We start from the raw sequence: 16,020 nt of genomic DNA, 5'->3' as shown, positions 1-16,020 counted from the left end.
TTTTTAAGCTCCAAGACAGAAACAGATGACTGGTTTCACAAGCAAAGGAAATCACTGTGCCAAATACACATTATTGAGTTAATTAACACACCTTCTCTGCACATGCCAATCTTTGCAACTTGCAGAGCCTGTTTCAAATCAACAGCTCCCAATGAAGCACTTACCTTAGTGGTTCTCCTGTTGATCTCTGAGGATGGAAATTCAACTCCTTTCTTGAGGAGCTCTAGATAAACCTCCTTTACATCAGTCACATCCACAGCATTCTGAAAACCCCTGGCCCAGGTCTGTTTGTGAAAAAAGTTACAGTTTCTGAATCCAATTAACCCCCCTTTCAAAACCTGATAACTGCCATTTTGGGCCAAAAGCTGGGTAACAGCTATTTCTTCAAAAGACTTTCAGAGGAATGAGGCCGTATCAGAAAAGAACCTGATGCATCAAATTTTCCTATCCTATCTTGCCGAATCAGTACATGGACAGATCAAGATGGAGCAAAGGGATTCCTTGGTATTGCAATTGAACTATTTTAGGAACATGAAGAGATGTCTATGTATTAAAACCAAATCAAAAGTTCAGGAAAAAAAAGACCAAACTATTTAATGAATATCTCTGAAATTTCTCAAAATGAATACTTCAGAACAGGAATTGTCCTTTTCCCACATAAAGCCAAAGGCCACATCATTGCCATTTTCTTTACCACATCATTGGAACTGGACAGGAGACTTGGTGTGTTGCCTATGCAGAGATGACTGGTGAAGCTGTCATCAAAATGATCACCCAGGAAGGTGATAAGGGCTCAAAAAAAGAGCCTGTCATTCTCTCCCTCTCTTTTGTGAGCCGGGTAAACATACTTTTTTTTTGGGGGGGGGGGGCTACAGGCTGGATTATTTCAAGTGGCAGGCCGCATCCAGCCCACAGGCCATAAATTGCTGACCCCTGCTTTGGCAAACAACACACAAAAAGACAAGATTTAACTTTAAAAAGGGATTGCCAAAGAGAGGGGGTTATAAAACTACACATTCTGCAGATGTCTTCCTGATTCTTACATTACACTAGAGGTCGTCCCATTAAACTGACTTGTAATGCTGAAAGAATTATAGTCTTCATACAATGCCTCTGTTGAGAGGCAAAATGCCATTCCATATCCACAGGCAGGACAATAGATTAGATGGAGCCTTTGATCCTTCTTTTGTTCATCTCAAGGCTGGTGTTTCTCATATTCAGCAAGCTTGTGAATGTTTACTCCCCTATGTGATAGGTTAGCTTTCAACATCACGAGGAGGAGGGGAATTACTAGTCGTATAAAAGGACTAAATTTTGATTTTTATCTCATGGAAGCACTGACACAAAACCATTTCAGTAGATAGAGGAGTCATTATAACTGTTTTAGCAACTCTCAGAAATAGTGGTGTCAACCATTTATTAAGGATCAGAGATTAGAATATCATTTTATTATTGATGGCTAGTAAAGAGGTAGAGCTCTTGCCTCACAATTAGGAGGTTGTGAGTTTGATCCTAGGTAGGGGCAGAAGATGTAGGGTGTCCTGCTTGGGCAGGGGGTTGGACTAGATGACCTGCAAGGTCTCTCCAAACTCTGTTAATCTGTTAAAGCTGGAAAGTTCTGTGAAGGTAAGGCTGATTTTATTTCTTTCTTTCACAGATCTTCCCAGCTTTACTAGCCATCTAGAATAAAATGATATTCTAATCTCCGATTCTTAATGGATGTTTGATATAAGTACCTTATTTCTGAGAGTTGGTAAACAGTTAGAATGACTCCTCTACCTACTTAAATGGTTTTGTGAAAGTGTAAATTTTACACCTTAAGTAAGCAAACTGATGCTTTTGGATGTTTTGTATCTCAACTTCCATAACCCATTACTATTGGCTTCTGGAAACTGACGGCTAAAATGGAATGTGAAGTTTTCTTATTTTTGTTTTGGCCCACTCAGATGTAGAAGTGAATATATGATTCAGTATGATCCCAGGGACGCAGTGGCTCAGAGGCCAAGATGCAGAGCTTGTCGATCAGAAAGGTCAGCAGTTCGAATCCCTAGTGCCGCATAACGGAGTGAGCTCCTGTTACTTGTCCCAGTTTCTGCCAACCTAGCAGTTCGAAAGCATGTAAAAATGCAAGTAGAAAAATAGGGACCACCTTTGGTGGGAAGGTAACAGCGTTCTATGCACCTTCAGTGTTTAGTAATGCCAGCCACATGACCACGGAGATGTCTTCGGATAGCGCTGGCTCTTCGGCTTTGGAACGGAGATGAGCACTGCCCCCTAGAGTCGGGAACGGCTAGCACATATGTGCGAGGGAAACCTTTACCTTTACCTTATGATCCCATGACAACCAAAAGTGAAGAAAACTCACTTTCCCATCAGAAACACTTCTTTTATTTGCTGACAGGGAAAATAACTTTTATCTTAAGAGCAGAAAAAAATACACAATGATTGCCCTACGGTTTTTCAGTTTGAGCAGATAGGAAAGATTATACAACTATAAAAGAATCATTTGAAAACCAGGCCAACAGATTCTCTATCCTTCTCTTCATTTTCTGTTTGCCATAAAGAGCTTCAAAGAGAAGAAAAGGAAACTGATTTTCACACACTCCCTTTCCAGGCACCATAAGCCCATCTGTCATGAAACATTGATTACATTTATTTCATCGAGGGAGCAAAAAGGAAATAAGGGAAAAAAGCTTACCATGATAAAGGTCAAAATTTTCTCCTGCAAATCCACTGGTAAGTTAAACTTTGGATTCAGCAGCTTTACTAGCCTATCTTTGCAAAAATCTCGTTTCACTACCAGAGACTGGAAACGTGGCCCACAGTTCTTCATACACATCTCAAGGAGCTGCAAACAAATGGGTTTTAGCATCAGTGATATGAACAATTTCATTTACTTCTGTGAGAGCAATGCCCTGTTTCTATTTCTCCTGCCCCATTTCTCATGGCACCCATGCCATCAGTTATCACCTCAAGTGTCCTCTTGTACTAAATGGTCCTCCGAGTGTAGAGTTTCTTAAAATACATTCCACAGACCATCAATATTGCCTGAATAACTTGAAATGATTCTACAAACTGGTTGCAAGATAAAATTGGGAGGAGAGGCATATGTGCCATATGCCAAAGTGGCATATGGTTTTGGGATCCAATCAGTCTGGCTAGCCAAATGAGCAGAGCACCTATCCATGAATTAAGAGGGGGCAGTGGCAGATGTCTCTTCAGATAGATGAAACAGTTGAAGAATAACAATTGGCAGAAGATTCTTTGAAAACTCACAGAAAATATGAGCTTTTTAACTCAAGTGACATTAACGATCCCGCTACCTTTCTCTTCAGTACCTCTTCCGGAAAATAGATTTTCAGCTCCCGAAACTAGATGAACAATATATTGATTCTAAGATTTTAATAATCTCATTCCAAATATTGATGAAATATGCTGCCCATCACTAAGATATGTTTTGATTTGGCTCATCTGCTCTCCCCCCCCCTTCCCTTTTAAAGAAATATGAATATTCCTAATTTTTAAAAAAATAAAAGAAAAAGATATCCTTTCCTTCACATAAAAGCCCTGCGGGATCAGTTGAAAGTTCCATCTAACTACCATTGTTTTCTACAGAGACTTCTTGGAAGTCTATAAAGAAAAGTAATCTTCCATGTGTCAGGCCTGCAGCCGGTGACTATTAGACTATGACTATTTCTCTACAACAAATACTCAGACACTTTTGAACCTGAAATTGTAGGGAATATTGAGGAAATATTTTCTGATATGTATGATCTTCAATGATAATCATTCAATCTGGTGGAGGGTGGAAATCTTTTTTTTAAAGGAGAAGAAATGTTGACAAGATTTTCCTGGGTACATCTTAGGATTCTTGCACTGACCTGACACAATGACAAAGAGATGCTTATAAGCAACTTATCTTTCAGTGTAGGATCACTTATCCACAACCTTGCCAGCTTCCCTTGTCCCAATTAAATCCCAAGGGAAGATAGGATGAAGGCCCCTCATGGGGACATTTTCTGTCAGAAATGTGGACATCTAGGGAGGCTGCAGCATGACAGAGATTCAATGGAGCTGAGGGAAAGGGAGAATTGCTGGTATGATCTGCCATTTTTGCAGCAATAAAATTTAAAAAAGGCCATGCAAACAAGTTCTAAAGAAATTTTAAAGGACTCTGAAAAATAGATATCAAACCTGAAGGTTCTTCCAAAATTGTAGGACAAATTTTGGTATGACAGGTTTATGGTTTTGTCAAATATACATCCAATGGGTTATACAAATGACTACAGTAGAAGGGCACTATGTTCAGGGCTGATAATCAAAATAAATTATTTAACTCATTTTAGGAGGACAGTAAAAAAGGGACAATAACCTAACATTAAATTTAAGCAATGCCATTCCACGATCCCGAATCACATATTGAAATAACAATGCAGTCCGTTCGGTAATGATATTCCCATCAGCAAGAGTTCTAAGGACAATTAAAAATAGATCATTATATAACAGCTATCCTGTAATTTTACAATGATCTGCTTCAGACTGTAACTCTAAAATAAAGTCATCGATTAGCATCATCCACAAAAGTTTTAGGCACACATAGAGTATCAATTCTCCAGTGGAAGACTGGAAGCAAAGTCAATGAGGGAAGAAGCCAAATTCACTTAACGGCTGCATAATTCAATTAATGACCATAGCAAAAATGGTTGTAAAATCAGATCTGGTCATGTGATGTCTCACTTAACAACCACTTCACTTAGCCACCAAAATCCTGGTCCCAATTGTGGTAATAAGTCAAGGACTACCTGTATATTATACCCAATGTTTGTACTGCAGGCCCAAGATGCCCTATAAAGTTGGTGCTGAATTCTTGGTTTTATAATGTGACAAAAGAGAGAAATTACATACACAAGGCACAATTATATTAACGGTATTAAATTTTTTTGGGGGGGATATAAGTTTTAATTTAAATCAAGGTCAGGAAAAAGCTCTTCAACTAGTTACGATCTCTTGTACTAAACTCAGGGTTCCCAGCAGTGGTGGGATTCACATTTTTTTTACTACTGGTTCTGTGGGTGTGGTGTGACTTGATGGGTGTGGCTTGGTGGGCATGGCAGAGGAAGAATATTGCAGAATCCCCATTTCCTCCCGATCATCTGGGACTTGGGAGGCAGAGAATAGATGGGGGCGGGGCCAGTCAGAGATGGCACTTACCGGTTCTCCGAACTACTCAAAATTTTCACTACCGGTAGAAACTGGTTAGAACCTGCTGAATACAACCTCATGCAAATGTGTGTCAATCATGCCAATGGTAATAGCAACGGCAATACCAGTAGCAGTAATAATAACTGTAACAGCCACAAATTATAGGGATATTTATAATTGCTGGAAGGATTTAGCTGTCTCTAATTGTGTAGTGTTTTTTGCACTGCATTCTAGAATCCTGAGATACACCCATCCACAACACCCCAGCGTCTGGTTGAGGATAGGGAGATCTGAACTCCTCTCCATGTCTGGAAATTAATAGATTAGGTTGAAAGCTGCTGCTAAAGCCATCTTCCTAGGTGGATTGAGGTCTTTGCCCACCAACTATGAATTCAGATATTTATAACACACACACACATACACACCCAATTTACTCACAACCCCTGGGTGGGAGTGAGTGGGAAGCACGGCTCACTGTTTGACCACCTCTGTTTGACAAAGTCAAGCCACAATTTCACTGGCTAGATTAGGTCATTGTTCATTCATAACAGTAAAATGCAGTTAGTTACAATAGGAAGCAAAGCTTCTGGTCTCTACTAGTGACCTCTGCAAGGGCAGAAAAGTAAAGAGCACACACACTGTTACTTTTTGTTAACATTAAACTATACCTTGCATTATATCCAAATGAAGCTTTTTCATTATCATGGTATAGCATAGACTGAAAATGGTGAAAATGTAACAGTCCTCTCAATAATTGTTCAGTTCACCAAAGCACCAGTATTACTATACCTCTACCAGAAATCTGTAGCAATAAATATTTCAAGGGGATTCACTGCTCCAGAAGGCCAAATTAAGGGCAATTTGGACCAAAGTATTGATTTTTTAAAAAGCAATTTTCTTGTAAGTTTAGAACAATAAAAAGCAAAAAGCAACCACAAAACCTAATACCCCAAAATCGCAGATTAGAAAAGAAGCAAGCAAACTAGGTTAAAAAAAAAAGAGATGGTGATTGGGAGGAAAAATAATGACGGACGGACGGACGGAAGGAAGGCCATTATAGGGAAAAGGACTATATCACAGCTACCAAAATGTTTTAGCTAGAATCATGAAAGACATGCTAATCAGCTATTTGCTCATAGAAATGGGATTAAAGTGGTTCTGTATATATAGAAAACATTTTTTGCAAGATAAATGAAGACATTATCGACACTTCTCCTGTTATTACCCTTCTCCTGTACAGACAATGATGAAGAGTTACTGGATTTTGTACTCCATTAGAATAGTTTAGTCCTCCCATTGTTTTCAATAACTGAAACAACTAGATTGAAAGTATGAATTAAAAAGCCCCCTTTTTTTGGCAAAGCATTTGTGAGAAAACTAATGGAAGCTACTTCCATGGTAACAGCTATTTTCATCAGAGAAGAATGCCCCAATGAGGCCATCAATTGGTTCTGAGCCACATCCATTGGAATAAAAAATATAAATATTTATTGTACTGTATACTGCAAGTTATCTATCCCATTCCCAGTAAATGTTGACTTATTCATCAATCCTTTCAAGTACCTAGTCTTATTTTTGCAGGATCCAAAATCTGATACAGAATACTTGATAAAGAAAATAAATGAGTTAGAAGCTTTACCAGGCTTCAAAACAAATAAAGAGGAAAACAACAATGCTTGTTAAGAATAAGACTTTTCAGGACTATGAAACCTTAACAAAAAACGCCGGGCTTCAAGATGGAGAAAAAGGTGAAATATCTTGGGGCTACATTGACAAATACAAATTCTAAATTCTTTCAAACTTTGTACCTGTATGGAATGATATATATAGAAAAACCTATTAAGATGGGGCAACTTGAAATTATCTTTTCTGGATAGAATTTGTGTAATTAAGATGACTGTCTTACCAAGGATGTTATTTTTATTTCAGACTTTACCGATTCTTTTAAATTCTTAGAAATATAAGTATTTATAAATAATGGCAAATTGATATTTCTAAGTTCATATGGCGAGGGAAAACCCCCCCAAATTATGTATAAATTATTGCAAGATGCTAAAGAAAGAGGAGGTTTGGGTTTACCAGATTTGAAATTGTACTTTGATGCTTGATGTTTCGTGTGGATTAAAGAGTGGATGACTCTCCAAAACAAGAGATTACTTGAATTGGAGGGTCATGAACTAAAAATCAAAGTTTATTAATAAATTAATAAATATATTAAATATTAATAAGTCTACCACTGTAGGTATGTCATTGTTTTTCCAACTTACTGTATACAATAATCTTGCCACAGTTCCCAAAAACAATATTATTTTCCTATATTTCTTTTCTAACTTCTTGTCCATAAGACTTATATCCTGAAGTCAGAAATAGAGACTGGAATATAATATGAAACCTGACATAATTCTAGGCAGCCATGTTAAACCTGTTCATAAACACATATGTTTGTGAAATATTAGTACAATCAGCCAATACAGAGGGCGGGGTCCCAATGCAACTAAAATGGAATTTAAATGCTCATATCTCTCTTTCAAAGCTACTCCAGAATGTTGGAGATTTCCCAAAATTAATATTAATAATTTTGAAGTCTAGACAATAGCATATATGCTCATAAGTGTTCAGAAAACCTTGTTAGTGAACATTAAACTAGTTGATAATGGCAAACACCTGGATAGGTTTCCTTCAAAAATGCAAAATAAGCAGGGACAGAAAAGTACAGAAGCATCTGACATATTTGGCATTGTGCTTTCTATTATCCCTGTATGTTCAACTGTATTCTTGAAAATGCCATTTATGGAATTCTACAGTTTTGCCAAAGGATCTATTATGCCATGAGTTGTCTTAGCCATAGATTTTAAACATGTCAAAGGGAAGCTAGAGGATAAACAAAATAATAATGGCTTGCTTGGTCAAAATAGGTTTGTTCCTCTTCCTTTTCACCCTTTGGATTTCTGTAGACTGATTAGATCAAGCCAATCAAGTATAAACCAATAAATCACTAACCGAAATAATGCATCTCTATTCATGCCAAATCAAAATTGAAACAGCAACAAACCAAGATTTCCAAATGTTCTTTACTAATCCATACTTAAACAATAATTCATTGACTCCTTTCTCACATTCATGGCAAGCCAGAAAAATAAGCCACATTAAGATTAGTGCAATGTATGAATCCAAGAATTGTTACCTATCAATTCCGTATTGATCTCCCAAGAGAGTAAAGAACCTGCATTTCTTAATAAAATAAATAAGTATTTTATCTTATCTTAAAACTATTTTCCAATTGTTCATTTGTGGGTTATGGATTACATATTAATCTGAATACTGAACTGTAACTCTGATTCATTTGACTGCATGCTAAATTACATATTTGTGCAGAGACTCATGTCTAGGCAATGAAAAATCACCAATTTCCTGGATGCTGATTATGTTACGGTTTGGTGAATCTCCAAGGAACAAAACTGGAAACAGCAACAAGAATGTTCCAGAGAACTGTTAGCATTCACAGCGAGGTGAACAAGAGCTACTAAAAAGAAGCTTATTTAAGGGATTCAAGAGGCTAAATGGAATATGAGAAGACAGCCAGGTTCCTCATGCAAGTAGCCCCCTCCCCCTTTTAAAAACGGGATAGTTTTTAAGATGTTTTGATTCAAAAGTGATGGTAAACTATGGATTTGTTGCTTACTAGAATACCTTCTAAGATAAATATTGATCATAAAGAGCAAGAAGCTGCATCTTATTTCAGTACAGGTAGTCCTCGACTCTCAACAGTTCATTTAGTGACCATTCAAAGTTACAACCTCACTGCAAAAAGGGACTTATGATCATTCTTCACACTTACAATTGCTGCAGCACCCCCCCCCCCGCATGGTCAAGTCATCAAAATTCAGGCAGTTGGCAACTGACTCATTTATGAAAGTTGCAGTGTTGCCGGGATCGTATGATCACCTTGTGTGACCTTCTGACAAGCGAAGTCAATGGGTAAACCAGATTCACGTACCAACTGCAATGATTCACTTAACAACTGTGGCAAGAAAGGTTGCAAAATGGGGCAAAACTCACTTAACAAATGTCTCACTTAGCAACATAAATTTGGGGCTTAATTGTGATCATAAGTCGAGGACTATCGGTACTGATAATAAACAACATCTCCCTTTGTATCAAGTGAGAGGCTACTTTAGGAATATAAAACAAGTTGTGATGGCACACCAAACTTTTCTTCAAGGTCTCTCACCAGTTATGATTCCTTGCCCCTTCTTCTGCCTTATTTGGCCACTTCACTTTGTCTAGCAGCAGAGACATCCTAAAGCAGCCTATGTTACTCTATGGCAGGGGTGTCCAAACTTGGGAACTATAAGACTTGTGGACTTCAACTCCCAGAATTCTGGGAGGGGAATTCTGGGAGTTGAAGTCCACAAGTCTTAAAGTTCCCAAGTTTGGACACCCCTGCTCTATGGCTACAATAAAAGCAGAAGATCCACAAATGATCCACAAGAATACAAGCCCGTATAAGGCATAACATGGGAAGCGATTGTTTCTGAGCATACCGTAGATCCATTGCAGTTTGGAACAACTATTTATATCTCTAGCAGTGCAACCTGACATGGCTTTTAGTGCCTCGTTTAGGAAGGTAAATTAGTCAATAGCGGCAGCTGAAGAACAAAGATGTAAAAAAAGAGGCATGTTAGAATAAATCAGAGGATGTTGATGGACTTGAGCTGTCATTCCTAGTTCTGTATTCCCACTATTAAGATCTTGCCTGAAGCAAGAAAATACAATTATGACAGGGTTCTAAAAGAGCAGAATGATAACACAGAAGCAAGAAAATGAAGCTGATGCATTTATATATAATTAGCAGAATAAATGGATGAAAATAATAAAGGAACAAACTTTATTATTGGCATGTGCAGCTAGCATCTATGAGATTTAATTTTTGCCAGAGATACACAAGAACAGATTCTTATGATACTTGTTCACAATCACTTGTTTTTACAAATAAACTTTCCCTCACTTAAGGCATCTTAAGAACTTCTCCACAGCATCTTGCACAATTAAGGAAAGAAAGAAAAAATAGTTGGGGGAGGGGTGTGTGCACCAGGCAGGCAAGGATTGCATACTAATAGGAAAGGCCATTTTCCAGCAATGGAGAAGGAAGCTAGTCTCTAAAGATGCAACCTACTTGCCAAAACCTTGAGAAGTACTGCTTGCATTTGATGAAGAACATTTTGCCTGAAGGTTAAAATGGGAAGGAGAAAGCAATTATAGCTGCAGTGCCAAGACCTGGAAAAAAGCTAGAAGTGGGTCTCCTGGGCTATCAAACAACTTCCTGAAACAAAGTTAAGAATCATTAATTCTGTACAACTTTGATAGACTGTCAAACCAGATAGTTTCCATTGAAGGTGGTAATTTTACAGCTTCCTGGGGAATATTGGTTCCACCTAATGTGTAACTTTTCTATCTATTTCACAGGAAATGCAGCAGTGATCCTGAATGAGTTTTGTTCTGTTTTGCTAATGGAATTATTTAGTCAGTGAAATGAAAAGTGGGCCCAAGATTTCCTTTCTGTTCCAGTCCAACATTTGTTCTCAAAACTGCTCTGGAGGGTAGGGACGCAGATTGGGAAGGGTGTGGAGGAAATATTTTCATGAAAGCACAGTTCTGTTTGCACAGTGATAGATTTCAGGCAAGCACTACAAACATATTCCAAACAAAATGGAGCCATTTAAATAAGATTATATCGCCTCACTAATGGAAACAGACCTCAAATTGTTGGTTTGAGTATCTGGATGGAGAGAAAATAGTTCACTCCACATTACAGAGAATTTCAGGTAGCTGAATGGATTGCATTAAACACAAATCCTTTAATATTAAATGCCCAGATAAAATTTAGCCCTTAATAAATCAGTGTGAGCTTCTTACTTACTCAGTGACACCCAGTGGTTGGATTCAAATAATTTAACAACTGGTTCTCTGCTCTTAATGATTTCTTCCAACAACCAGTTCACCAAACTGCTCAGAAAGTTAACAAATGGTTATCCCGAAGTGGTACGAACTGGCTGAATCCAACCACTGGTGACACCTGACACCATGAATAGTAGTAGAACAGTATAGAAGGGACCAAAAAATATTACCAAGCTGACCCTCCTAATGTTGTTGAAATGGTAATGAAAATACAAAACTGAATTGCAGTTCAACAATACCTGGATGGCCACATGGCACTCATTTCCGTGTTAAAGAAAGTAACTGCTTACACTAATAACGCAGACTATCTAAAGCAGGGGTGTCAGACTGGCGCCCTGTGGGCCAAATACACAGGCTACACCCACCCCAGCTCTGTGAAGGAAAAAAAGTCATGGTACGTCACGTGATGCCACGGGTTTGACATCCGTGATCTAGAGCGACCACCACAGGAGTTACACATTGTTCTTCTGTCTCCTAAGGAGATTCTGGATTGCTGGAAAGGCCTCTGTGATGTTGGTATAGACACTTTGCCATTTATAACTGGTCTTCTCCCTGTACTTCAAGAAGCTTTGCGTCTTGTCATTAGTCCATAGCTGGCTGTTACAATTAGTGCTAACATGAAACACAATGCAAGCCAAAGGCTACACTGATTTAGTGGCACTGTATTAAAATTGTACCCCACCCTAAATGCACTTTGGTCAGAATCATTCCTTGGATTAGGGTCACTGTTTATTTAAATATGATTTGCTGGGGAAGTCATAATTGGCCAGGTTCATCATCATTACCCAAACCATAAACAATAATTTGAAGACCACAATGGCTGAGGTTCATGAAACTTGGCAAGCCAAATTAAACAATCTGCTTTAGGGTTGGAGTGACATGCAAGTCCCAATATTAAGTGTCATTCTAATTGGATGAAAGGCAGGATGTAAATCTAATGACTGATGAAATGGAGGTACCTATCTTGCATTCAATTTACATAGGTCAAAATACAGTAAACCTCTCAACGTTAGTGCTTCAGATTACAAATTGGGAATGTTGTATTCTTAGAAGATCTGCCTGTAAATCAAAATATTGACCCCTGCCCCAAATCCTCACACTTAGCCAGCTGTGGGAGACAAGAAGAAAGGAATGTCTTTTTCAGACATGCAACTCCACTGGGGTTGTCCTTACATTAACAAACTTAAAGACACCCTTTGGTTCCAGGTAGCATTTAATGATGCAGCTCATTACAAAGAGGACATCACTGATCACTGCACGTGAGAGACTATTTTTCTCCCTCCCCTTTATCCCTAAAGCCCTATTTCAAGCTTCTATCCTTCAAGGGGTATAAACGTCTTGATTCTAATTTGCAATCCCATTATTGTTTCAAACTGCCATGTTCTCATTCTGTCTAATCCAGCCATTTATTATGGGGATTGTGCAATTGCATTTGAGAAAGCTGTGGTACCATGACATCCAGATCCCTAAAATCAGATTTGCCTGGGAAAACGTTGACCTTCCATAGATCTTCTTTATGGTGACCAAAAGCAGCGGGATCTTTCAATTAACACTTAGATTACTATTGCTGCAAAAGTCATATAAACAGACTAGCAAAGACCTAGAGAATTATCAAGGCTCCAGTAAATCCAGCAACTTGTTTATTTACATTTAAGCCATTAGGTAATCTCCCACGAAAACAGGCCTGACACACCCAAAGTTTATTATTAATAAAGGAGGTTATCTAACCACGCAGAGATCTTCGCTGCCTATCTAAAAATATTCCTTCTTACTATGTTTTGCAAATATTGTAAACAGTGAACATTTTTGCTGCTTGTTCCCCCAGGCTGCATGCAGCCTCTAATTATTCTTCTAAGGCCCACCACAAACAAAACTCCATAATATTGATTTGTAAATATTACTTCTTTTAATTGATGAAAAAATAATCTTTACAGGTGAATCATGGAATTTTTTTGGGGGGGGGGGGAGAGCACATTTTGTCTCAATGTTATACCTATTGTCATTTTCATCAGGTTTTAGTCTCCAATTTTTCATTACTCAAATATCAAAACTCCCTCGTGCCTTAAAAAACCAAGTGCATAACAATACGTCCAGTTTCAAATTCCTATTTTTAACAGAGGTACAGAAAGAATATGCTGAATTGGGCAGAAGAAAAATCTTGTTGAAAAGTTGCCTCTACTGCCTCTGAATGTACTAAGAGAGGAAGGGGTAATTCAAACCTGGTTCCAGTATGGACAGTTACAAGCTAGATGGAAAAAAGACCAGACAATTGGTATCACGCAAAATGAGGATAGTCTGGTAAAACAAATTAGGGACCAGAGTCAAATGCATATAAAAAGGTTGTACAATATACTGATAGAAATAGATTCTGAAACAGAGTTAGTTAAAGACTGAATGATAAAATGGGCACAAAATTTCGAAGAGCCAATAATGATGGAAACATGGGAAAAGATTTGGGTAACAACTGTAAAATTTACGCAAGCTCAGAATTTGAGAGAGAATTTTTATAAGTTGATGTATAGATGGCATTTAGATCCCAAAAAATTATCTTGTATGTATCCGAATTTACAACCTAAATGTTGGAGATGTGATTGTGCTGATGCTACGTATTACCATATATGGTGGACTTGCAAAAAAGTCAAATCATTTTGGATAAAAATATGGTGGGTTATTCAAAATATACTTTAAAAAAGGATAAAGTTCACCCCCAGCTGTTTTTGTTAGGTATAATTACAGACTGTACAGTTATAGAGATTAATTTGATTTTGAACTTAACGACGACAGCAAGATTGTTGGTGGCGCAGTACTGGAAGAGGGAAGAATTGCCTACTATTCAAGAATGGACGCTAAAAGTAATAAATCTAGCAGAGATGGCCAAAATTACAGCATACTTGAAGGGCCACTCAGATGAGAAATACAAGTTCGAATGGAAAAAATGGATTGACTATATTCAAAATAAATATCGGACTAAAAAATTTCAATTAGCTTGTGAGTGAAGGAATAAGGAATGTTACAACTTATCTAAAGTTAGCATTAAAAAGGGGGGAATTAAGGCACAAGAGGAGGTAGGATGTCGAATTCAATTAGCTTATGTTAGCATATGATTGTTAAATATTTATACCCTGTATTTTGCTCTGGGGGGTTGGAGGGAGGGAGGGTGGAGGGAGGGAAGGTGAGGGGGCAATATTTGTAAAATTTATTAAAAGTTTTAATTTAAAAAAAAGTTGCCTCTACTGTTGCTTGTAGAAATTACTTGCAGGTCAGCCGTGTTCCCAACTTCTACTAACTCATGCAGCTATAAAAATATATGGGATTTTCTTTATTTAAACTCCATGTGGTAAATTAACATCTGCAGAGTAAATCCCTAGATAAATTATCCCAAGGCATTTTCAAGGCACACATTACGGTGTGCTGAGCAAGCAGGAGAAAATAAATAAAGGACAGATAGTTTGATAGCTAATCCGCATGCCAAGAGGAAGCAAAGGCTGTTTTTTTAATAAATAAAAAAAATACACAAGTTTGCAACTCAGAAGAACTTCAAAATACTTACAGTAGTGACTCAGAGTTACTAAGAAGAGGGTGGGGGTACAGAAGTGTGTCGACATACCCAGGAATCTGAGTCTCCAATCCAGCATAACATACTAAGGCTGTCCAAATTGATGTCTGGAAAATGTTGGCCACTGATCAACCTAAATTATTAGCTCAACTCTGTTGATAATTGTCTTGCTCAACAAGTTACCAGAAGAAAAGCAGAATACGCAATAAATAAGTGTGCTCCTGCACATCTGATAATCATCCCTAATAAGCTCCTCTGATTAAGCAGAGAAGTTGGTAACACACGCACACTGCACAATACTATTTTCTCCCGAGACACAGAGGTAGCAAGCATCTTGTTTTCACCAGTATGCACTGCTGATCAAATGCCGCATGATTACACAAACCCTGAAATTTAGCATAATATTCAGATTTCTCCCTATCTTATCCTTTTTTGTGTGAACACATCAGCATTTTATTTTTCATGATACCTCTCTATAAGAATTCCTCAAGAAAAAGGCCCATAGGCAGACAGATGAGTCCTGGTGAATGCTTGAACAAGTCCTTACGTTTGTTTGTTTTTCTGGCAAGATTTCTGAAGTATTTTGTGTTTGCCTGATCCTAGGGCTGAGACAGAGAGGGGCTAGCCCAAAGTTATGCAGCTGGCATCGTGCCTAAGATGGTCTCTAGCCCTATGCCTTAACCACGACATCAAACTGGCTCTTTCCCAATTTATAAAAGCCTATGGGTTTTTTATAATTCAAAAATCATTTCTGCAAGAAATCAGAAACACACACTACACCCCCGATTCTGCTGAAAGAATTCTGAAATGGTGGGTGTGATTATTCATTCATTCCATTTAATATTTTAAGGCCGGGATGGTGAACCTATGACATGCTTGCCACAGGTAGCACATGGAGCCATATTTGATGGCACACCAGCTGTCAGCGAGTGCCAGCCAGCTGATTTTTCACCCTTCCGGAGTTTGGGAATGAACTTCAAGTTGGCCCGTTGGGGCTGTTTGTTACCCTCCCCAGTCTCCGGAGGCTTTCCTGAAGCCTGGGGAGGGCAAAAATGGCGTCCCCTGGCCCCCCGGAAGCTGGAAACGGATTGTTTCCGAACTTCCGGTTGGCACGTTGGGGCTGTTTTTCTCCCCAGGCTTCAGGAAAGTTTTTCACCCTCCCCAGGCTTTAGAAAAGCCTCCGGAGCCTGGGATGGGGTCGTGCGTGCATGCACGGGGGGGCTGCGCACACATGCACAGATGGGTGGGGAGGACTGAGTGGGCATATTGGCGCATGCAGTAACGTGCACACAATTTTGGCACGC

The 16,020-nt window shown here is 38.5% G+C and overlaps 1 protein-coding gene across 3 annotated transcripts in view; it reads right to left on the bottom strand.

Annotated features, from left to right (window-relative positions):
* Positions 1-16,020, bottom strand: part of TOM1L1 (target of myb1 like 1 membrane trafficking protein) — a 63,299-nt gene that overhangs the window by 24,275 nt on the left and 23,004 nt on the right. For all 3 annotated transcript variants that reach the window (XR_014176772.1, XM_081970457.1, XM_081970456.1), the window contains exons 4-5: positions 2,699-2,848; positions 165-284 (exon numbers count right to left, since the gene is read on the bottom strand). Coding sequence is in view for 2 of the 3 variants with exons in the window: in XM_081970457.1 (XP_081826583.1) it covers positions 165-284; positions 2,699-2,848 (270 nt within the window). In the remaining variant the exon portion in view is untranslated. The remainder of the gene's footprint in view (positions 1-164; positions 285-2,698; positions 2,849-16,020) is intronic.

Source organism: Natrix helvetica, assembly GCF_964273705.1.
Source record: "Natrix helvetica genome assembly, chromosome: 1".
Classification (NCBI taxonomy): domain Eukaryota; kingdom Metazoa; phylum Chordata; class Lepidosauria; order Squamata; family Natricidae; genus Natrix; species Natrix helvetica.
Note: the sequence above shows the minus strand (reverse complement) of the source record. Positions and strands in the feature narration are given on the sequence as shown.